Source organism: Haliotis cracherodii, unplaced genomic scaffold (assembly GCF_022045235.1).
Source record: "Haliotis cracherodii isolate W230 unplaced genomic scaffold, xgHalCrac1.p SCAF_22, whole genome shotgun sequence".
In the NCBI taxonomy this organism is placed as follows: Eukaryota; Metazoa; Mollusca; class Gastropoda; order Lepetellida; family Haliotidae; genus Haliotis; species Haliotis cracherodii.
The window spans coordinates 2,519,584-2,545,672 of record NW_027266278.1 but is presented as its reverse complement, the minus strand read 5'-3'; the positions used below and the strand labels follow the sequence as shown (position 1 = coordinate 2,545,672).

The following is a 26,089-nucleotide window of genomic DNA, read 5'->3' as shown; positions in this document are numbered from 1 at the left end:
TCTCAGACGTTTACTACTTTGGTGAAACCCACAAGCACGGGTATGGTGCTGACAAACCTAGAAACATAATCGGGACGAACCAGGATTCCCACCCAAAATCATAGGATTCTGGCAAGCCCAAGGGACACAACTCTGCACAGGACTGGGCCACCCATGCCTCCACATAATAATTAGTGAGTGAGTGAGTGAGTGAGTGAGTTTGGTTCAACGTCGCTTTTAACAGTATTCCAGTTATATCGCGGTGTGTCAGCTTAATGTGGGAGGAAAGCCCGAAGTGCACAGCGAATCCGGCGCCTTAGACGACTGGGCTACCCGTGCCCCCCACATAATAAAGAACATTGATACAGTGGAAATATACATGTGTATAGAAATGTTTGTGTCTGGGAGATTGGGATTATATACCTCCATTCTGTGATCCCAGTGGAGGTAAATAATCCCACTCACCCAGGCACACACATACACTGAAATGGGTAGCAGGCTGTGAAGAACCAACCAACCAACACCCCCTCAACACCCTCAACACCCCCAACATCCCCAACATCCTCAACACCCCCAACACCCTCAACATCCCCAACATCCTCAACACCCTCAACATCCCCAACACCCCCAACACCCTCAACACCCCCAACATCCTCAACACCCTCAACACCCCCAAAATCCTCAACACCCTCAACACCCCCAACATCCCCAACATCCTCAACACCCTCAACACCCTCAACATCCTCAACACCCTCAACACCCCCAACATCCTCAACACCCTCAACATCCTCAATACCCCCAACATCCTCAACATCCTCAACACCCCCAACATCCTCAACACCCTCAACATCCTCAACACCCTCAACACCCCCAACATCCTCAACACCCCCAACATCCTCAACATCATCAACACCCCCAAAATCCTCAACACCCTCAACACCCCCAACATCCTCAACACCCTCAACATCCCCAACACCCCCAACACCCTCAACACCCCCAACACCCTCAACATCCTCAACACCCCCAACATCCCCAACATCCTCAACACCCCCAACACCCCCAACATCCTCAACACCCCCAACATCCTCAACATCCTCAACACCCCCAACACCCTCAACACCCACAACACCCTCAACACCCACTCCTGCCCCTCCTCCTTTTGTCCCAAATAAACGTTGACAGTAACAAATAAACAAATAAAACAAAAAACATTACCATCCTAATAAAGTTCATTATACTTCCGAATTTAACGTGGAGTGGGAGTTGTTTATTGTACAAGAAAATACTAAAGGGAGAATAAACCATGAGTTGCAGCCCCAAGTCATGTGCCGTATTCGACGTAATAAGCGCCCCACTCTAATAAGCGCCCACAGCGATATTTGCTGACATATTGGCCGTTGAACAATCCCAATCAGCTCCCCTTCCGATTGATCAATGTACACAAGACTTATTTATTCGTGTAAAATACGCACTCATGTGTTATATGCACCCTTAATTATGGGCAATTAAATTATGGAAAAATACATCTGTCGTACACAAATATTTTAGGCTGTCAGCATAAACCACGAAATTTATCTTTCAACTCAGTTTTTTTCACTTAAATAATAATCCAATAAGAGCCCCAGATTTCTAATTTTGAGAGCGCCCTGGGTGCTTATTACGTCGAATACGGTAGTTCTTTCTGAGATAACATCATTTTGCATTGCTTTTTTGTGGTATTTTCACACATAACATTCATTGATAGGGGGACGAGTCTTCTTGCAGGTTACGGAAAGGGGCGAGTGGTGACGAATGCACACTGAACACTAAACTTGATCCATACACTGTATTTCGTCCATTTGTGCTCACTGTGTTTAAGCTGGGACCTGTACAATGGACAGGTGATTTGGCTTAATAAGAGGTGGCATGTAAAATCACCAAATATGGGCATTTCAAAATTCTGTGCCAAATAGTGCAAAGTCTGTCTCTCAGCTTTCAGTATGTCAATTTGTTAAAACTGATGAAAAAGTCTCACACATAAAGCTCGCAATGGCCAACAAGTATCATGAAACATGGCCACTTCAAAATATAATGCTAAATATTGCATTGACAGGACAAAGACGGCCTCACACGAACTCACAATATGGCAAACTCAGTACAACTGAAATAAAAATCTCACATATGACGTTTTGCATGGCATCAGACCATTCCACAAATCATATTTCATTCCGTAATCTACAAAGCCAACCAAATGAGATTCTAACAATCAGCTCCAACTTCCACTGCCACTGTGCCGTAAGAGTGAAGTCTGATTTATGTGTTCCCATGTCGTTCACTCCAATCAACAACAGCACGTACACTCTGGCCAGCCACAAATTTCACATAAATTCAAATTCTTGCACAACGTGTGCTCAATTAGACAAAAAACGCTTGTAACATTTGTTAATGTGGCATCAGAAGGCAGCAAATCCTTCCCCCTTAAGTATTATCCCCGGCATGTTTGGAGAAGGGGTTGGAACCTCACCTTCCCTGCAATGGCCAATAGAACAGTCATAAAGCACCGAGCTGATGCTTACCCTAACAGTCCAGTTTAATGCTCCAGACGTGCAGGGACTCCAGTTGCCTTATTACAGGACCGACTGTACTCAACCAAGGGGACGCCATGATAAACTCCAGTTGTCTTATTACAGGACCGACTGTACTCAACCAAGGGGACGCCATGATAAACTCCAGTTGCCTTATTACAGGACCGACTGTACTCAACCAAGGGGACGCCATGATAAACTCCAGTTGCCTTATTACAGGACCGACTGTACTCAACCAAGGGGATGCCATGATAAACTCCAGTTGCCTTATTACAGGACCGACTGTACTCAACCAAGGGGACGCCATGATAAACTCAAGTTGCCACATATTGAGGCAGACTAGCCCGTTGACGCATCTAACCCCAAACTAATCACTGTGACTCCACCACAAACAGTTGCAAGATGGCTGTGTGGTGTTAACCTGGGGAATAACCGCTCACACAATCCAGTGATTGACATCATGAGCATGAATCCAAGTAGTTGGGATACGATGACATGCATCAACTAAGCCAGCGAGCCTGACCACCCCATCCCATTAGTCGCCTCTTAAGGCAAGCAAGGTTTGCTGAAGACCTATTCTACCCCGGACCTTCACAGGTCCCACTGGATTAGAAAACACAAAGACCCAGACAAATCCCTGAACATTCACATGTTCAATCATTTGTTTAATTTCAGTGGTTGTTTATCTATCAATGGCTGATAGATTCAAGGACCAAAGTATCAGAGACTGTTAGGGTTGAAATCACCGTTTAGATTTCAATGGCAGTTAAAATTTTAATGTCTGTTCAGATCTTAAGAGCTGTGTAGTTTACAACCACTGTTTAGTCTTTACTGACAGTTCAGGGAGCTATAATTACAAATGTTTCTATGATATCACAGATGATTATTTTTGCTTTGTAGCTTACTCCCCAAATTCTATGAAATTGTCATTTATTTATGAAAGATATAAAATCAAGATTGACAATTGTTAAAAAGATGCCATTCTTAAGGTCATGAAAATAACAATACGATATTTCAATATGAAAGGTAAAAAAAAGGTGTGTGTGTGTGTGTGTGTGTGTGTGTGTGTGTGTGTGTGTGTGAGCATCTGTTCCACAAAGCAGTGTAACAATGTGTTCTCACTTTGACAGGAATGTCTGGGAGGGCCCGGCTATGGTCCTCCGTTAGTCTGGTGTATCCATCACAAGCATGGCGTAGGGAAGCCATCAAGTACATACACCTGCAGGCTTCAGATGGGGGAAAGCACAGGGAAGACTCGGTAGAGAGTCTTTTAACACAGATAAAATATCAGCCATCAAAGACTGTCAGCAAACCGGCATACTACAACATCTGTACAGTACAATATCATGCTGATTCTTGGAGAAACAAAGCAAGCATTTGATCTTGTAGCCTTCAACAACACTGTCAGACAGTCTCTGATTTGGGATAATAATATGCCCCATATTTACTCAGTCAGGAATTTCTTCAGGGAGTTGATGAACTTTGGACATTAAGGATAAACATGGAGAGGAATTGGGTTATTTGACCTGGTAATGACTGCCATGTGAGGAACAGACACTCCACACCACAGACCCTGATACAAATATATATCAAATACAGCCCATGCAAATCTATAATGTTTGGCAAGTCTAGATTACTGCAGTATCATTCTGAAAATGAAGAGAGTCACTGGGCTCCCTTTTATTATATTTTTATTAAGATAACTGAACAACTGTTTTTTCTGTACGATATGTTCATTTCAGAGACTAGATGTTTAAGTCTATCAGTCATTGGGCAGTGGGGAATCCTTGTTTTCTCCATTACCAATATGTTATTGCCTGTGATGTACAAGGAACTGGCACTGGCCGCCATCGTACACATTCCGGCCACAGACACACATTCCTGGCAACCACCATGCTTGAACTGACAGGCTGTCCACCTTAATTTGTCTTGGTGTGTAGCACAAGTAAGAATCAAGAACAAGAATGTTTATTGTACCTCGTAGGGCAGGGTACAAACTATCTCACATGGGAATAAATATACTATAGACATGAGAGGTAGATATACATAATACATACTTCCTGTTGCGATGCCCTCTCTACAAAGACCTTAGACAGGAACTATATTCATCACCCACCTTAGCTATGCACCCAATATCTCTAAAAAAAAGTTTTAAATTCACCAGAGCCTTTTGCAAAAATTATCTCCAATTTCATTCACAAAATGTTAAGGCAAAGAAAATCTGCATCTCCTCTCTAGCAATATAATCATAGCAATATAGCAAATTTGCATTCTATTGTGTATGTCAATGTTTAATTAGTCATGTTCATGTTTTGTACCCTGCCTCTGTGGGTGTTTATGTACAATAAGGGGGCACGGGTGGCCCAGTTGTCTAAGGCGCCGTGATTAGCTGTGCAGAGTTGCGTCCCTTAGGCACGTCAGAAACCTATGATTGTGGGTTCGAATTCCGGTTCGCCCCAATTATGTTTCTAGGTTTGTCAGCACCATGCCCATGCTCGTGGGTTTCACCGAAGTGGTAAACGTCTGAGACCTGCATCACTTCGGGCTTTCCTCCCACATTAGGCTGACAGGCCGTGATATGACTGGAATACTGTTAAAAGCTGCGTTAAACCAGACTCACTCACTCACTAACTAATGTACAATAAATATTCTTCTTCTTTTTGTACACTATATATAGATATTACATATTATTTTCTTTCATAGTGTATAAACATTTGTATATATCACAAGGTGGCTGAGGCGTACACTGTAATAATGTAGATACTGTATTTATAACACACAGTAGTTGGAGTAAAGACTTCAGGTTACATCTAGATGTTGTCTATAAGAGAGGTTCTTTTAATGAGTAGCCTAGTGGTTAAAGCATTCGCTCGTCACGCCGAAGACCCGGGTTCGATTCCCGACATGGGTACAGTGTGTGAAGCCCATTTCTCGTGTGCCACGCTGTGATATTGCTGGAATATTGCTAAAAGCGGCTCACTCACTCACTAAAAATATATAAAATAATTTTCCCAATGCTGTGGAATAGAGCTAGCTAGAGCTGGCTAGACTTGCTTTTGTATACATTTCTAGATTGTTCTTTTTTTTTATAAAATAAATATATTCCACAGCCATGGTGCAGGACTACCTTGTTCATTTCCATCGGTATGGTTAGTGAGTGAGTTGGGTTTAACACAGCTTAGATCAGTGTTCCAGTCATATGATGGCACGCTATCTTTATGTGGGGGTGAGGTGAAATGGGGTTTGACGTTACATTCAAGATTATTCAACTTACATAGCTACATGCATGCAAACACGTGTGTGTGTGGCTGCTTGTATTAGTCCGGACTGATGTCGATTTAAAGTGCTAGCCCACTGAGACAACATGATGCAGTTTAACATGAATACCCACCCACCCACCCCCCCAGACTCAGTATACTGACTCTGAGCCAACCAGTCCTTGTTTTAGTCCCTTAATGTCAAGTGCCAGGCAGGGTAACAACAAGTACCATCTTGTAACATCTTTTGGTATGACGCGGCCGGGGATGGAACTCTGGACCTCCTAGCACTAGACCACCAAGGCGGTCCTTAATGTGGAAGTAAAATGTCCAGGTTTCAAGTCCACTGAATGATGTTTCTGAACCGATCAGAACCCATTCTTAACAATGTCACCACATCAAAAGTAATCAAGTTGTTGCCTTAGACTTTAACAAGTCTCTAAGGCAATAATTATTAGCTTCAATCATTATTTGTAGATTATGTAAATAATAACAAGAGGTTGTCCCTATAACAGACTGAAATCCTAAATAAGACTGTCCACATATCTAGACCTTATTAGGATAGAATTACTACACATCCATTGACTTATCTTTCAGTACAGCCTTGGAGCAAGGCTAACCAGGACCTATGTGTTTATATTGACTGCTGATCGCTTAATTGGTGGTTTTACCTGGGAGTAATTACACGCTAAGTAGTTTTACCTGTGTACTAATTATCAGTGGATAGACGTGCCTATATAAACTTACACAGAAAATGTTTGTTACTAAATAAAAACAATTAATATGATTTTCTTTTCCTGTTATGATCACAGATTAAACATTTATTTTTAGACAAGCTGACAATTTTGCACTAGCTTGGCATATCTGGTCTCCATTTTTTCCATGACTGGGTTCCCTCTGCGCCAATATTCCTGCAATTGTGAAGCCATTTCTCATGAGGCACATTTGCTTGTGTAACACTATGTGCCATTTTCATGCAGTCTTTGATATTGTTGTAGTTATGGTGGAATTTGTGTGTGTGTGCCGAGGGCATATCACCTGTTTATTGTAATAAGCCTTTCTGACATTGTACATAACCTTGTTCAGTGGCCAAAAATAAACATGGCAAAGAGACACTTATTCTCCCGAAGCGATATCAAATGTTATTCCCTGCTTTAGGGCTAGCTTGCATAACACTGCAACGTCTACATAACTTGTGGAACATAATACTTGTAGTAAACACTGAGGCACAAGGCACAGGATTTTTGTCACAATTGTGCACTTTGGGTTAAAGCACCAAACTTGGCACACTTATACATTGAACCATTCCAAACATTTCTTGATATAGATCCACCTCAGCAGCGCCACCTGATGGTCGCCAAAATGGTTAAAATTTCTTATGAATTCAATTTATATTCAATTATGCTTGTCGTAAGAGGCGACTGACGTAATTGGGTGGTCAGGCTCCCTGACTTGGTTGATTTATGTCATCGATCTCAATTGTGTGGATCGATGCTCATGATATCAATCACTGGATTGCCTGGTCCAGACGCGATTATTTACAGACCGCCGTCATATAGCTGGAATATTGCTGAGTGTGGCGTTAAACAACAAACAAAACATACTAAGGCTGGGACGATACAGCAACTGTGCGATCTGATACGTATCCGAAAACCTTACTCAAGATCCGATATGTATCACGATACTAGCATGTGCTCTTATCTGTAGTGCGTAAGCCATCTTTTTCATAGAGAGGATGGCCAAATACCTGGCACACTGACGATTTACAGTTGGCTGTGTCAAGTGTGGCACAACAAATGAAAATATTTATGTTTTCACTATTAACTTGCACTACTGATTAGTGTTAGTGGAACAGTTATTAAAGCAAACGTTTAAGGTCAGAATCGATATTTTTTACTGAGTGTGCGAATGTGGTCGATACTTGTCTCGAGAAGTAAAACATTGCAATCCACCAATGCATCGGTGTATCACCCCACCACTATTACATAACCTCCACGCTTCTCTCTATCTGCAACTTAGTACAAAACAGTTAAGATTTATAATTGCATTAATTTTACATTACGATTAGCAAATGTTTAATACCACCTAAAATAGCATCTGATTTAAATGACGTTACCATCTCTCTCCAAGAATGTATCATCGAGCTAAGAACATCTAATTATTAATTTCTTGTTGGGGGAATTTATACAACTGAGGGAGAGAGTTGATTTCATGACCCTCTGGAAAGTGTTTTGGGTATTTTAGCAACTTGTGTAAGTCTAGACAGTGTTTGGGGTATTTTAGCAACTTGTGTAAGTCTAGACAGTGTTTGGGGTATTTTAGCAACTTGTGTAAGTCTAGACAGTGTCACCATTACTGACCACCCGAATCCCAGTTATAGAACCAGTACTGACCACCCAATCGCCAGTTATAACACGTATACTGACCACCCAATCCCCAGTTATAGCAGCAGTACTGACCTACAGTCTACATAGAACTCCATAGCATCAGAATATTCATACATAAAAAACCTGACCCACATGATTTACTGCTGCTTTGTGAATATGGCCCCCAGTGTGAAGGGCAGAGAAATGTTGCCACTTTGTCTGTCAAGTCCTTGTAAACTGGAGTGCAAGCTGCTGGAAAACTGCTCTTGAAAATGATCTCATCCAAGCTTTTGGTGATAATTAGCTGAGTGGTCGTAGCTAACCAGGGCTAGGAGGGATGGGGCCTCCGGAGGTATAAAAGCAACAATGTCTGTCAAGGCATGGAAAACAGCCAGTTGCTAACATGCATTTGCCATCTGCTTCTAGAAAATAGTTGCTGTCTCAAAGTATTTAAAAAGCCTTTTTTGGCGGTCAGGTAGCCTAGTGGTTAAAGTGTTCGCTCATCACGCCAAATCCGGGTTTGATTCCCGACATGGGTACAATGTGAGCCCATTTCTGGTGTCCCCCGCCGTGATATTGCTGGAATATTGCTAAAAGCAGCGTAAAACCATACCACTCACTCAAAAGCCTTTTTAAAGTAAACTTCTAAAGAATTTACAGGCAGCTTGAAATAAGAATCAGTCATATATTTTCTCTCCCTGTCCGCTTCAGACATTGACAAAATACAAGATTGCCACAATTTTTATGGATAACAATTTCTTTAATACTGTGAAAAGCGACGTTTCGGTATAGATCCTTATACCGTTGTCAAGGATCTATACCGAAACATCGCTTTTCACAGTATTAAAGAAGTTGTTATCCATAAAAAATTGTGTCTATCTTGTCTTCCGTCAACTTCTAAGTAATGCCTATCAAACAATTGACCAAATACTCAGTAATAACTAGAAGAACATTGAATCTTATAACAATATTATCATTATTTTTATTATCATTAGTATAATCATTATCTTTAAATTATTAATATTATTAGTAATAGTAGTAGTAGTAGTAGGAGGAGGAGGAGGAGGAGAAACATTTTTAAAGGTTTCTAAATGTCGCATAAATTGCCTGCAAACTGTAGAAGGTTAATGCCAATCCCTCCCAGTGGAGACAGTGGTTGTACATTGTATCCAAGCCTTACATTTGCATATACTAGACAATTCCTCAATTCTACATATCATGTGATGAACCCTGAGTGCATGAGCACTAGCTATCCCCCCCCCCCCCCCCCCCGATAGTACTTCCTCTACAACTACATGACCTTGACCTTGATTCCACGGGCAAGAATGTATGTTACAATCATGATCAATTTGTTATCAGATGGCGGCCTGCACCTCCATCAATATTTCACTGAGTTGTATTCACACATTTCAACAGATGGCCACATTGTTCTGCCTGTTTATTGAAAGCTTTCCAGCCATGCTGATAGGCTGCATTCACGATGTACTCCAGCAACAGTTCACAGATCAGCCCTGACCCAGCTACATTTCAACTTACGTTTTTGTTTGTTTGTTTGTTTGTTGTTTAACGCCGCACTCAGCAATATTCCAACTATATGACGGCGGTCTGTATATAATCGAGCATCATGAGCATCGATCCAAGCAGATGGGTTGCTTAAGACCTATTCTACCCCAGATCTTCATGGGTGTCATGTGGAATGGGGTGATGTATGTATAAGACTTTGGTCCATATCAGGAGGGTAGGCACATCAACGCCCACAATAATGGTATATATGTTGCAGCTGTATAGTGGCAGCCTTAGACTAACATTTCTTTAAAATGCAGTAAACAGCAAATGCTTATAACGAACTATGGTTACCGTATTCGACGTAATAAGCGCCCAGGACGAAATAGGGGGCTCTTATAAGAATATCATTTTGGTGAAAAATAAACATAGTTGAAAGATACATTTTGTGGTTTTTGCTGACAGTCTGAAATGTTTATGTACAACAGAAAATATTTCCAGAATTTAATTGCCCATAATATACCGAATAAATAAGTCTTGTGTACATCGATCAATCGGAAGGGGTGCTCTTATTAGAGCGGGGCGCTTATTACGTTGAATACGGTATTACAAATTTAAGAAAGTTGTCCCTTTGAGTTTGTTATAACTGTAGTGTACTGTAATTGTTTTTTTCCCTAACCCTCACCCCTAACCCAACAACCACCCTTAACCCTCACCCCTAACACAACAACCACCCTTAACCCTCACCCCTAACCCAACAACCACCCTTAACCCTAACCCAAACCCAACAACCACCCTTAACCCTCCCCCCTAACACAACAACCACCCTTAACCCTAACCCAAACCCAACAACCTCCCTTAACCCTCCCCCCTAACCCTCATTCAGACCAAACAACCATCCCCACCCCTATCCCTAACCCCCAACCACCATCCCCAACCCAAAAGAGATCCCCACCCCTAACCCCACCAACCAATCACACTCACCCCAACCCCACAACCCAAACTACAGCTTTCCCATCCTCTATTGACAGCCATTGTAAATACATGCACTCAGAAAGCCAAGAAAATCATTGTGAGAAATCAGTATTCCTGTCATCAAGTCAGTATTGTTTTTATTGATTCTTTGTTTACAGCGGACTCATGCGTCACATGATCAATACTCTCCCGTCCTGGTGAATCTGTCATTCATGATATTGACAACATGTAATTAAGTAAATGGGAAACTAAAATTGTTTGAAGACGAATGTAGAAATAGTCAAGACAAATTACTTAGTCCTGTAATTTGGGACATGAAAAAAAAAGCTGGTTTAGAGTGAGTGAGTGAGTATGGGTTCACGCCCTTCTCGTACATCAAAGTGGAGACACCAGGGATGGGCTTCTCACACTGTACCCTAGGTCGACCCAGGTCAGGTCTAATGAGCAAGTGCCGTCCCCATGGCTACCTGGCCCCCCTGCTGGTGCGTAGAGGTGCTTCAATTCCTGGTGGTGGTAAAATCAGAGGAACCACAGTCATGAAAATTCCAGCTGCCTGTAAATAAGATCTTTGTTTGTTTGTTGTTAAACGCTGCACTCCGCAATATCCCAGCTATATGACAGCGGTCTGCAAATAATCAAGTCTGAACTAGACAATCCAGTGATTGACATCATGTGCATCGATCCCTGCAATTTGGATACAATGCATCAACCAAGTCAGCGAGTCTGACCACCCAATCCCATTAGTTACCTCTTGCAACAAGCATAGTTGTCTTTTACGGCAAGCATGGGTTGCTGAAAACCTATTCTACCCGGGATCTTCACGGGCAGACAAGTATGGGTTGCTGAAGACCTGTCCTACCCCAGATCTTCACGGGGAGACAAGCATGGGTTGGTGAAGACCTATTCTATCCCGGATCTTCACGGGGAAACAAGCATGGGTTGGTGAAGACCTATTCTACCCCGGGTCTTCACAGGGAGACAAGCATTGGTTGGTGAAGACCTATTCTACCCCGGGTCTTCATAGGTCCCTGTAATTAAGACCAGAAGCACTAGTGGTTGACATCATGAAGAAGACTCAGTGTTGGGGTACAATGTCATACAATCAGCCACAAGTCACACATTATCTACCTGAGCTTCTTTTGGCTCTCACAATTACCATGGCTTGGGACTTATTCTTTTCTTGAATCCCCATAGAAAGACCAGCAATAGAGTTCTTGGGGCCTATCCTGCCCCAGGATCACCACAAGGAGACCAGGAATATTGTTCTGAGGACCTATTCTGTCCCGAAACCCTCACAAGGAGACCAGCAATGGTACAGGCATACAAGGGACCTATTCTGCCCTGGAATCCTCACAAGGCAGCCAGCAATGGTACAGGCATACAAGGGACCTATTCTGCCCTGGAATCTTTCACAAGGCGGCCAGCATTGGTACAGGCATACAAGGGACCTATTCTGCCCTGGAATCTTCACAAGGAAGCCAGCAATGGTACAGGCATACAAGGGACCTATTCTGCCCTGTTTACCAACAGGGAGACAAGCATGATTCACAAAGGACCAGTTCAGTCCTTAAAGGGCAAGTTCACACGGAAATGAACCTTTTTTTCTTGTACTTTTTCCACATTAAAAGTGTTAACATAGAAGTGTCATAGACAAAAATATAAAAACATCATATTTAATTAACATATTTTTTGCACTAAAACGATTTATATTTTTCACATTTACCAAGTGTTCTATTTCCATAACAAAAACACCATGGCTTATGTCCCTTGCAATATGACGTCATTGGTGCCAATTGATAAACATTATGACGTCATCATGCTTTGTTAGAGCCGCTTCACGTGGTGTAGGTACAGTTTTGTGATTCTAGCATCTCAGATGCCAGCCAGAATTGTTTTAGACTGAATCACCACTGCGCCGGAGTGTGTCGTAGACCATGTTGTTTTACCGCAAACTGGTCCTTGATATCTTTTGCGTTGAGAATAGACAGGGACCCAGTTCAATTGGCACCAATTACGACATAATCTAAGGGGGATAACTCAGGCCTATTTCGCTCGTAAAACGAAGGCCTCATAACGGCATATCACTTTCACACTATTGTGAGCTTCCTACTTTCACTGTGAAAAAAAATGAGTGTATATTTTCAAACACAGATACTAACTAATTCTAAAATTGCGTTTTGTTTAGAAAAAGAAAGAAAGTGATTTTTGCGTGTACACTTCCCCTTTAAATCCCTACAGAAAGATGGTTTTGACTTTGTGGATTGCATATTAAATGGCCCAGTTGAAGTGATAGCAGCAGTCAGCATTACAGTTTCGGACAAACATGGAAGGGTACACAGAAACTGTTCAATATTGATCAGCTTGAAAGATAAGTGTTTGTCTCAAGACTGGAGGTTTTCATAGTGGCTCACGTTCCAATTTCTTTCCAAATTGATTTTCCTCTGTCTGGATTGAAGGAGAACATATCCCCACACTGGTCGAGTTCCCTGACATTTTCAGTTCCACAGGTTGTCCAAAGGCAGGTCATTGTGTGTCACGTCAACATCCATGTCTGCAATCCCCCACCATCCCTCATCCACTCTCCCCTCCCCTATCCTGGTTGGGTTTCCATGGCAACCACATGCTAAAATGTACTTTTTACCATTGTTCTCTAATGCATGCAGATAAATGGATGAAAAATGGTGGCAGGATAGTGTGCAGTGGGGTCTAAGATATGCTTTTCCAATTTTGCACCAACTTTGACTTTGCTTGTCCATCAACTATTTCACTGTGAAAGTGGAAGGTCAAATCAAGGTCAGATTTCATCATATCCCAAAGAAAAGGAACATATACGTCAGGTTTCACCATTAACTACACATATGCCAAATTTTGATTCATTTTGGACATTAATGGGTTCTTCAATATGTCTGCCATGGCAGCCATGTTTAAATCAGAATCGGAATTGTGCAAGCACTTTCTGGAGGAGATATCATAGCTGGGATCTTTCAAGTTTCAGAGTGAGTGAGTGAGTGAGTATGGTTTTACGCCGCTTTTAGCAATATTCCAGCAATATCACGGCGGGGGACACCAGATATGGGCTTCACACATTGTACCCATGTCGGGAATCGAACCCGGGTCTTCGGCATAACGAGAGAGCGCTTTAACCACTAGGCTATCCGACCTCACCCATTACCCTGTGATTCACAAGAAGCAAGAATGTCTGGGGTACTATATATTTAGTGTATTATATCGAGTGAAAAAACACAGCAACATATTCCCATGTCTATTAACTACAGAGTTTTTTTATTACAGAAATCTGTTAATAGATTTGGTTGAAAGTAAACAACTGTTCATAACGTTTTCAGCTCACGGATCAATAAACAAACTAATTAAAAAACAAACCTTATGGATAAAACATTAAATGAGAACATAATAGTCTCGAGTTTCTGCATTATGAGTGATTTACTGATTATGGTTGCCATGGTTATGACCAACATGTCAAATGTCGGGAATTGAACCCGGGTCTTCGGCGTGACGAGCGATCACTTTAACCAATAGGCTACCCGACCGCCCCTTAAAGGGGCACTGATCTTAACGCAATTCCCCGGACTGGTTGTTGCCTTTGTTATTGTTTTTCCCCCAGTGAGTACCCGGATGATACGCAACGCAACTGAGCGTGACCAGAGACTGGGCTACTGTCTGCAAGGACAGCTAAATAAACTTGGAGCCTGGAGGCAATATTTGTTTTACGCATTTTTGAACACTGATTGGTTAACTGTGATCTATAAAGATTTCGACAAAGGGCGCATGTTAATTAATTTCTTCAGCCTAAACAAACAGACAAAAAGAACGGCGGAGCTCATCGGTTGTCGTCATTTGGAAATACCCCTTATTGTTATAGTATCAATGCAGTGAAATCATTTTCGGATTTCGGATTGCGTCGATAATACGATTACTACTCCCTTGTTGTCATCTACGTTTTCTCTCGTATAATCCTACACTTGAGTATTTGTCGTCATTCACTTGATGCTCAGTTAATGAACTTATTACAGGTACAATTAGTGGTAGCACCACTTAGATTACCTGACAAAGGTTCCCATTTGGCATTTATTGTGTCTGGGGTAATTATTCAATCTAAATCCAGGTTTGAAGTGAGGTGAAATGTGTGTTATGTAATATGCACGTGGCAGACAAGCAAGAGGTGAATGATCAGTTGATTTACTTTTTTTTGTAAATCAACGGATCGTTCCTAGTCATCAAAGGATTAACAGAAAATACGTTGATTGATTAATCACTGTTATCTTGCACAGTGGATACGTCAAAAGTGAGTGTTTTAGTAAACCTAGACATGTAAACAAAGGGAATACACTCATATCATGACGTGAAGTGCCGATGTAAAAACAACATACTTTGTTCAAAGGGTTAACTGATAATACGTTGATTGATTGATCATTGTTATCTATCACTCAATGGATTATTAAGGAACCATGGACGTTATGAAAATAGTTGTCAAGTGGGCTTTCTCAGCCGACACTTGAGACTTGACACCTATGTGAAACACCTGAAACAATCCAAGTGATTAGTTGAGAAACATACACGGGTTATAATATCCCGAAACGATATATATCTTTTAAAATATTTGATTGTTACAGAGACACGTGACATCGAATAAGTTTCTTTGTACAGCTGCATACGAGTGGGATATTGTTCCTTTGTGTGGATATTCACGGATACATTCCTCGAACAAGGAAGCTGCCTAAAATTTATACACATAAATTTGGTAGGTTGTAATTATGGTATTTGCATTTTGTTTTCCTTCATTTGAACCAATTCGTTCTTGTTTCTCTACGTCTTGGTTGGGAAATTCTTCAATGCGCGATAGACGTTGTTTTCACAGGTCTTTTCCTTTGTAAGCTTGTATATATTACCGTCAAGTTGTAAAATGTGATTCTCTCAGGCAATTTATAAAATGTGTAAATATTTCAGTCATTTTGACTAAAAAATCTGTCCAGATTGACTAAGACGATAAAAAGGGCCTACAAACATCACAACAGCTTATTATGTAGGATTAGAAGCCAAACAACATAGAAATGTACTTTTCAACGTAACATTTTCAGTCTCATGGTGATGACATTAAACATCAAAATGTTTGGAATTCGTTATCACAATAATACAGATGGAAATGTTTTTCAGTCATTTTGTAAAATAACTGAATATTTAGATGTTTAATAAATTTGAAAATGTTACACATTTTGACAGTTAAAAAATATACACACTATAAAAAAAGCAAAGCTCAGGTGAAATATTTACTTTGTGTTGCTAGTCAAAATAGTGTAAACGAAAATCGCAAAATTACCAAGCAAGTGACTTATCAAAACTTCGTCACCATTACCGATGCTACCCACAAAGATACCTACATTTCCTTATTATCTCGAAAAATGTATTTCATTTTGTTGATCAATGTGACCATACGCCCTTATTACTACCCATAAAAGTGACTGATGCGCTTACGAATTGCGCAGCAGAGGTTGCGAACTAGTCTAGATTTCTGCTATACATCTGGGTACTCACTGGGAAAAAACAATAACAAAGGCAACAACCAGTCCCGGGGAATTGCTTTAGATCAGTGCCCCTTTAAAGTTTCAGAGGAGCTGCCGAAAATGCAAAAGTTAAAAATGGACTCCTTGACATAAGAGTTTCCAGTACAATAAGCATATAGTGTTAACATTCAAATTGTTGTAGTCGACTTTCTTCCAGAAATGACAAAACAGGCATCTATAGGCAGACAAAACTTTAAGAAGGCCCCAAAATACACAAAGAATTTCCTCTAGCACCCCAAAGGCTTCATGAGAACACTGCCCAGTGGAAATTTCATGTCTCAGGTCCCCTGCCTGTGTTTGATGAAACAGTACCGTGTGTGATGAAACACTACCGTGTGTGATGAAACAGTACCGTGTGTGATGAAACAGTACTGCGCCAGCAGGGGAATGGAATGTATTTGTCCAACCAGTCAGAGCTGTGACCAGCACACACATTCAGATCTGGCACGGACAACTGACACCATGGGCGCCATCACCTGGCACTGACATGTATTTGTGATAATGGCCTGGGGTATCGACACTTTCAATTAAACAGGGAATTGACTCATCAGAGGTGTCAACAGCAATGACAAACCATCCTGAGCAGAAACTAGATCTGGACATAGTGTTGGTTCGTTGGTGGGGGAAAGTTGGTTTAAAGCCCCTGTCCCAATTAACAAAACCACTTTCCATGAATGCATTAACTGAGCATGTTAACAAGTGAACACGTTAACAGGTTTGCATGTTAACAAGTAAACCCATTAAGGGAGCAACACCAGCCTTATCAAGTGACACACGGCAACAATACATTAATTACCAGGGTATTGTTGTACGAAGCGATGATAAGGTGATCATAACTCCCACATCTTAACATAGACTTATGACAGTCTTAGCGCTAAGGTTGTATTGTACAATATTTGTATCCCCATTGTTTAACTACCACATCCATTATTCTACAGCCCCAATATACCGATAAACAAAAAAACAAATTTTTTGTTCCTTTCTATGGATGGTCGGGTAGCCTTGTGCAAAGCGTTCGCTCGTCACACCGAAGACCCGGGTTCAATTCCCGACATGAGTGCAATGTGTGAAGCCAATTTCTGGTGTCCCCCGCCGTGATATTGCAGGAATATTGCTAAAAGCGATGTAAAACCATAATCGCTGACTCCTTTCTTTTTATATTTGATGAAATAACCACATACCGTATTCGACGTAATAAGCGCCCGGGGCGCTCTCAAAATTAGAAATAGGGGGCTCTTATTATAATATTATTTTGGTGGAAAAAACAGAGTTGAAAGATAAATTTTGTGGTTTATGCTGACAGTCTGAACTGTTTATATACGACAGATATATTTTCCAAGAATTTAATTGCCCATAATTAAGGGTGCATATAACACACGAGTGCGTTTTTACACGAATAAATAAGTCTTGTGTACTTTGATCAATTGGAACGGGTGCTACTTGGGATTGTTCGTTTGCCAATATATTAGCAAATATCGCAGTGGGCGCTTATTAGAGTGGGGCGCTTATTACGTTGAATACGGTATATGTGCTGCACTAAGAAACAGTCCAGCTTGGGAAGCCTACCAATAATGGATTCTGGTCCTGACAAACCGATGACTGATATCATGAGCAATGTCCCACAACATGCATTCGTCCCAGTCACCAGGCCTGACCACCCGATCCATTCAGGTTCCTCGTACAACAAGCATAGAACCTACAGTCTCACCCAGTCTCCCCACTGCAGAATGAATCTACTATTTTGAATACATTTACATTCAGTGATGCAAGAGGTTGGTAAAATTTACCGCCAGGGAGGACTGCATTTTTAAGACAAATTATTTAAGATCATTATCTTAAAACATGCCATCTGTTTCATATCTACCTGTCAGAGAAACAACACGTTTTTGCAAGCATCACAAGGATTGAATTTCTTTGTCATCCCTTAATCAAATTGAGTGCAGTTTCCACACAAATGTCCTCATTCCAGGCTCTTGTGTTTAAAGAGAAAAACAGGCCATGCCTCCGACAGTAGAAGTATCTGCTCACACACGTCTTTTCAAAATTCAAACCACTGACTGATCAGTTTTCATTCTGACATGGAATTAACTGGTACATAAAAAAATGTGTTACACTTGGAGGCTAGCTTCCAGCTTTTAGACATTGGAGATAGCTGCACAAAAACTACAATTTTACTGGTACAGTGTTTGCAAGTACTGGACAGACAGAAGCATGATGCCTTCACTGCCTTTTCCAGATTTCCCCAGAGTCTTTACACCTCACGATGCATTTACAGAGTCGTATCAACACCGCTGGTTTGGTGAAGTACACGTCTACTGCAACCTCAAACCAAAATAATGTAGTTGTTGTTTTTTGTTTAACGTCGCACTCAGCAATAATTCAGCTATATGACGGCAGTGTGTAAATAATATAGTCTGGACCAGACAATCCAGTGATTGATGATATCACAAGCATTGATCCATGCAATTGGGATACAATGACATGCATCAACCAAGTCAGTGAGCCTGACCACCCGATCCAGTTAGTCGCCTCTTACGACAAGCAAAGTCACCTCTTACAATGGCTAACATGTGTTGCTGAAGACCTATTCTACCCCGGATCTTCACGGGTCCAAAATGCAGTAACTTGCTAACATACTACAGTATTCACATTCCTACTGAATGAGATTGTTGCTGGTCTTGGAAACGCATGCCATCATTTCAAAGTGTGTGGCTTCCATACACAACAGAAATGATTATTCCTACTTACCAAATCCTATGTTGGAAACTCGCAACCCAGACTTGCCGAGGTTCCTGTCAACAGACAATACAAGGAATGAACAGCGATAATTTCCAGCAATTACAGTCAGCTGCCCAAAACACTTGGACCGGTAACTTGGTTAATGATACCTTAGCAGCATGGGACATTGCACATAATGTCAGTCACTGGTTTGTCTGGTCCAGATGCCATTATTGATAGGCCATCTACTCTCCTACCCAGAGTTCCTTGTGGTCAGCAGCCAGCATAGTACCTCTGCCACAGGCCAGCGCCATGTGACGATTCGTCACATCTTTCACAGTCCATTCAAGATACTGCATATGCTTTTCATCCGTTTCATGTTTGACAAGTTTTCACATTTTCATAAACAAATGTCAAAGAATGGTTACGGTTCATAAAGTTGACATCCATATATTCTCTTCCTGACCTACTTGTGGTTTTAAGTATATCAGTCACAAGGAGGCATTTCGACAGTTTTACGGGAGAAAAATTTGAACGAAAACAGAGTGTTCAGATTTATTCTAAGAACAATTAGTGGAGTCTGAAACGGACTATAGAAATATGGGCAGGTGACTGTTATAATAATAATAATAATCATCATCATTTTACCTGTAAAAACATATTTTAAGGATAATGAAAGTGTCAGTTTGGATAGGCTAGATTTGGTAGGTATGTTTTCCTTGAAACATGACTTTAATATGATTATGGACAATAAATAGAAAAACCCACTCAGTACGATTTGGTAGATTTCAATATTTTGATATCTGCTTTTTTCTTAGCTATGATTCGTATTTAATAAATGAAGCATGAAAAGCATTTTTCTAGCATTTCCGATAGCACTTTAGCAATCATATCATTTAATCAACTCATCTGCTATTAACAGTAGCATTACCCAGACCAATTCTGCAGTAAATGATTAGCTTAATTACACATGGACAATTATTGTCTCCATTTCTCCCGGGACATGAAGTACATCTTGTAAACCGAGGCTTGAACAGGCACCAGACCAGCGAGGGCACTAGACCGATAAGGGCGCCAGCTAGACCATGGCGTTGGCTTGTTTGTAATGCTACAATAAATTAATCAGTATGGTCACATTTATTGTGGCTGGTCAAGAATTGGCTTACAGATTAACAACAGTAATATTAAATAATCGGTTGTTCAGTAATATCTGTTGAATAGTATATATATCACTGTTTAAATCAAGTGACATATTTATTTTATGTTTTCATACTGCAAGGGCAGGTAACTATTTCTATGACAAGAACCAACCACACGATAATATAGAAAAACATTATATGCCTTTGCATTGGATTGGAGTAGACAGTAAATAGTAAATATTATAGTGAATAGTAATAGGTTTTATGTCATCGTTAGCAATATTGGTACATCACAGCGAACCCGTGAAGATCCAGGGTAGAATACCGGTAGGTCTTCTGCAATCCATGCATGCCGTAAAAGGTGACTATGCTTGTAGTAAGAGGCGACTAACGGGATCGGGTGGTCAGGCTCGCTGACTTGGTTGATACATGTCATCGTATCCCATTTGCATGGATCGATGCTCATGATGTCAATCACTGGATTGTCTGGTCCAGACTCGATTATTTACAGACCACCGTCATATAGCTGGAATATTGCTGAGTGCTATCTGGTGATTTTTTATCTCAAATTTCAAATTTGTACTGACCAAGTTTCTTATCACCTGTTCGTTTACCGGAATTGCTGAACGGGTACAGTGTTATTTTTTTTCTGCGCATAATATTCGATAAAGATTTCTTCCAAAATACTGAACCTACTAGAGGGGGTGCCCATTATACTTGGGTGTGCACAATACTCAAGAATATATGGTATGTGCAGAATTGGAACTAGGATCGAGCTAGCCCCACCAATCTGGGTTTTGCTCAGAAGGAGTTAGTGGGCATTTGGTTTTATGTCACTTTCAGCAACTTCCCTGCCCTATCACAGTGAACAACACCAAGAATGGGATCTACATGTACCGAGAAGGGGAGTAGAACCCAGGATGTTGGCATGAAGAGTGAAAGTCTTATTGACCACAAGGCTGCTAAACTCACCAGGATGTTTTCGCATGAAATCTCTGCAAGGACATCACAGGCTAATTATCTGAGACAACCTTCACTTCCATGTCAAATTTGTAGTTTCAAGTTGATACTTTAGATTACCGTATATGACTGTAGATAAGCCGAATTTTGAGGACCAGAAAAAAGATTCTGTAGGAAGGGGTCGGTTAATGTATGGGTTTAATGTTACACTTTCATTAAATTCGTTTTGTCGGATTATCTACCGCACATAACATTTTGACACAGATTTCAAGGACCAAGTCCTAACACCTCGGCTTATCAATGAGATTGACTTACCTACAATCATATACGGTAGTCCTACACCATGACTGTGGAATTAATATTTTTGTGTGCTTTTTTTCACTAGTTTCCTTGATTTCACATATGAGGAAAGGTTATTTTGTACTAAAAATACAATCATTTTTAAGAAGTTTTTTCATAAAAGTGTTAGTCTGAGTATAGTATTATGAGTTTTGATAACCACCGCAGTAGGGGTGGGACGGGTAACCCGGGGACCCGGGTCGGGTGGGTACTGAGTAGGACTAGGACTACCCGGACCCGTGGTTTGTCACTAAACAATATACTTAATATTGTTTAATGACAAAAAATATCTCGAACTCTATGGTTACACTACAGGTCACTAATTTCTTTCTGACTATTCACCCATTCCTTCTGACTTTTTATATGGTTGAATAAAGCAGGTGAGTGAGTTGGGTTTAACGCCGCTTTTAACATTATTCCAGTTACATCGCAGCGTGTCAGCTTAATGTGGGAGGAAAGCCCGAAGTGATGCAGGTCTCAGACGTTTACCACTTTGGTGAAACCCACGAGGACGGGTATGGTGCTGACAAACCTAGAAACATAATCGGGGCGAACCGGGATTCGAACCCACAATCATGTGTATGCATGACCAGATCGTTTAAAAGATGTTTCTAAATACGTTTTGCCAGTGCCATGGTAAAACAAAATCCCAATCGGACATTTTGTACCTATCTCTTGAGACCTACAGTGGGTACCCGGGTAGGGTCGGGTAATAGGGGGTAGGTACCCTGGTAGTAAATTCTCATATATACCGATACTGAAAACCAGGGCAGTTTGAACGAGGTCATGGCTCTCTAGGGAGGTAAATTGATCCTATGTGCAGAAGCCCATTAACTACGGACCCATAAGTAGCCTCTTATCTGGTCCAACTTGTCAGTAAAGGCCAGCTCTAACGTTCCGCCAAATCCACTGATCCCATTTAAAGGAGGGCTGATCTTGTTAAAGGGGACACCTCAGACAGCCTTCACTGCTCGGTGTCCTTCACCTGTCTTCTTGAATCTGATTGGACGGTTTAGTTGGGATCAGGTCAGCTAATGCCATGTCATATTGGAGTCTATTTTATCCATCACAGATTTAAAGGGGGACTAAAAGCAGGACTTAAAGGGGGACTCAACTCAGACAAACTGGCAGACCCAGCAGGTCGGATTCAACCCTCTCCCTAGTCTGTGTCACGGTCCCTGAACCATAGTATTTTCCCTTCCACACAGCCCTTACTGTAATGCTATAGTTTAATGAAGCAAGTCTAGATTTTCCACAGGTTCAGGGTCTGTACCCTGGTAATCATCTGCAACCACCATCTCACTGGGGCTCCATTTCATTTTAAATGGAGTTATTTGATTTTGTCAAAAATATATACAGTGACCCCTCGCTACAACACTCCCTTCGGTATCCACATAATTGATGAGCGTAATAGATGATCAGCGGTTTAACGAAGGTCGAGACGTAGGTGGTAGATGACCAACAAAACAGTATACATGCTCTGCCTACCTAACACAATCTACGTTGCACGTTTCAGAGTTTAGAATTAGATTAGAATAGAAGTTGTGTATGATTCATAGTGTAAAAAAATATGTATTGAGTATTAATATGCGCTTTCAAAAAGACACATAATATCCCTTCAGCGAATTCAGGTGAATAAACAGGTATAACAAACTTGGTCAATAAAAGTATGAAATTTGATATAAAACATCCCTTGACATGATGATGTACCATTTAAATGTATTTCCTGCTCTCCAAGACATTGTTTTATATGCAGAGATTTGGATTACCGTGTGTATTTTCTCGTAAACTAAGCAAGAAATAGCAATCAGCTGTGCACACGTTTCCTCCCAATCTCCCGGTGATTCAGTTAAAAAGTACCAAACTTCAAAGAATTTTGATGCAATGGTCGGAAGTAATTGTATCTGAAATTATTATTTTATCAGGAATAATATATTCCAATATCGTGTTGTTTTAGTTGAAGCTTACACTAAATATACTATAAGCATAGCACTTTGGTACAGGTGGTATGCAGGATATTTTTTTACGTATAGAACAATTTGACCACTCACCGTAGGGACTTCCCGCACTAAATGTATTTCATTTGCGAAAACGTTATGTTGACATTTAATAGTCAAACTGCCTAAAATATGACTTTTAGCGAGTCATGGTACGGCATTTATGATATGTGTATCAATTCTCTTGCAACTAAAGTTTGTTACAAGGCGTCAATAGCGGTAATCTGACCATGGTTGCTGAAAATAACGGTGAATTGTGCAATCTACTGATCACTTTGCATACGATTTCGCGGAAATTATTGTAAACATTATTTTGATTGTTGAATGAAATTTTGAATATAACTAGCAAAATATATAGCAAACATCAGAGAAACAACGAACAATTTGTTTATAACCAGATATTATAATATTAGGATCAAATTGCGTACTTCGGTTCGGATTTGTTGACTGGTATTTCCTGTGTTACATGATCGCGGTGATCAGCTGATAATGTTGTCTGAGATGGGAAAACTTGAGTTTGTGTTAGTAAACTTTGGGAGCCATGCTTTACTGCTCGCTTTAATCGAGTTAGCGTTATAGTGAAGCGCACAATAGCAAGGGAACACTGTACTGGGGTATAGCACACACTTTCTTGTACAAAATAAGGCAGCGATGAGGGGGGTTCATACTACATGCCTCCATCAGATCTCAGGTATTGCCCCCATGGGTAAACAATACAGCCAGCATGTGTACCAGAAGTTGTGTGTCAACAAACGAAATAAAATACTGGTGTAATTGTCTGTCCTATTTTAATATTTGACGTAATAAGCGCCCGGTGCGCTCTCAAAATTAGAAATAGGGGGCTCTTATTAGAAAATTATTTTGGTGAAGAAAAACATAGTTGAAAGATAAATTTTGTTGTTTATGCTGACAGCTTGAAATGTTTATGTACGACAGATATATTTTTTCAGATTTTATTTGCCCATAAATAAGGGTGCATATAACACACGAGTGCATATTATACCGAATAAATAAGTCTTGTGTACATTGATCAATCGGAAGGGATGCAAATTGGGCTTGTTCACTAGCCAACATATCAGCAAATATCGCCATGGGCGCTTATTACGTCGAATACGGTAGTTGTAATTGCGAGAACATTGTTTCATATGTACTTATTTATATTGTATTAATACAGGTTATAAGGCTCGCCAACAACAAGTACCATCTTTTAACGTCTTTTGGTATGACGCGGCCGGGGATCGAACCCCGGACCTTCCGCTCTCCGGGCGGACGCTCTACCACAAGACCACGGAGGCAGCTAATGAGACTTGACTGTACTTAGCCATACATGTATCTGGTCCAGTGATCCCAGATACATGTATAAGGCAATCTGGGCTCTGTGAGAATTAGTGAGTGAGTGAGTGAGTATGGTTTTACGCCGCTTTTAGCAATATTCCAGCAATATCACGGCGGGGGACACCACAAATGGGCTTCACACATTGTACCCATGTCGGGAATCGAACCCGGGTCTTCGGCGTGGCGAGCGAACGCTTTAACCACTAGGCTACCCGACCGCCCCTCTGTGAGAATTAGGTGATGTAGGCAGTAGTTAGGCCACAATTAGGCCATGCGGGTGTTCTCCAGTTGTATAATTAGTATTAACCCTGCAGGCAATAATTACTCTAATCACAGAGACAATGTATCAGCTTCACACTGGCACTAGTAATTGCTGTGGGAACAGGACCATGGTGTTGACTGCTGTGCTTTCAAAATGTTTTGGTTGTAGACTATTTCTATAAAGTTCAAGGTCACTGTAGGTTAGAACCCCCATTTGTCATCTGGATTGTTTAATGACAACCAATAAGGAAAGCCTGTAAAATGTCTACATAACGACAGGATGGCCATAATTATTGGGCTGGGCAAGCGGACTAGTGCTGACCACTACTGCTGCAGAGAGAATCTTGGATTGTATTTTATGGGTTCTTGCAGGTTGAGTGGTCTTATTGCTAAATACCACTGTTAGAAGCATTTCTTTGTTCTTAACCAGAAGGCAATGAGGTGCCTCTCTCAGCATGGGTTTGAATCCCAGGAGAGAGAGAGAGAGAGAGAGAGAGAGAGAGAGAGAGAGAGAGAGAGAGAGAGACACACACACACACAAAAAGAGTACTCGTCACAGTTTAGTGATGAAGATCTGTGATGCTAACAGAAAAAGAAAACAATGGAACCACCAATTAAATTTCATTAGTGAATAAGTGACCTTGGGTTTAACAACGCTTTGACGATATTCCAGTTATATCACGGCGTGTCAGCTTCATGTGGGATGAAAGCCCAAATTGATGCAGGTCTCAGGCATTGGTGAAACCCACAAGCACGGGTATGGTGCTGACAAACCTAGAAACATAATCAGGGGAACAAGGATTCGAACCCAATAATAGGTTTCTGGTGCGCCCAAGGGACACAACTCTGCACAGCAAACTGCGTTGTCTTTGATGATCATGCCCCGTCTTATGGGGTGTATTTTATTGATTCATTCCAATATGAACCTGTAGTATAAAGGGAGTACATTAATTAATGATTCCAATTTTATTTGATAGAAACTAAGAAAGTGTAATCCCAGATATAACATTTGTTACATATGACCGCTTTCCATTGATGTCAGTTGTGTGAGACGTCATTGTGAGCAGTAATTCAGTATTACAGCTTGTCTGTGGGAGGTACGGTCAAGGTGACACAG

General features: G+C 40.9%; 1 protein-coding gene across 2 annotated transcripts in view; it reads right to left on the bottom strand.

Annotated features, from left to right (window-relative positions):
* The window catches only part of LOC139471174 (voltage-gated potassium channel subunit beta-2-like), a 186,070-nt gene that overhangs the window by 76,258 nt on the left and 83,723 nt on the right, over positions 1-26,089 (bottom strand). For both annotated transcript variants that reach the window (XM_071253449.1, XM_071253450.1), the window contains one exon: positions 18,972-19,015. In XM_071253449.1, the coding sequence (XP_071109550.1) occupies positions 18,972-19,015 (44 nt within the window). The remainder of the gene's footprint in view (positions 1-18,971; positions 19,016-26,089) is intronic.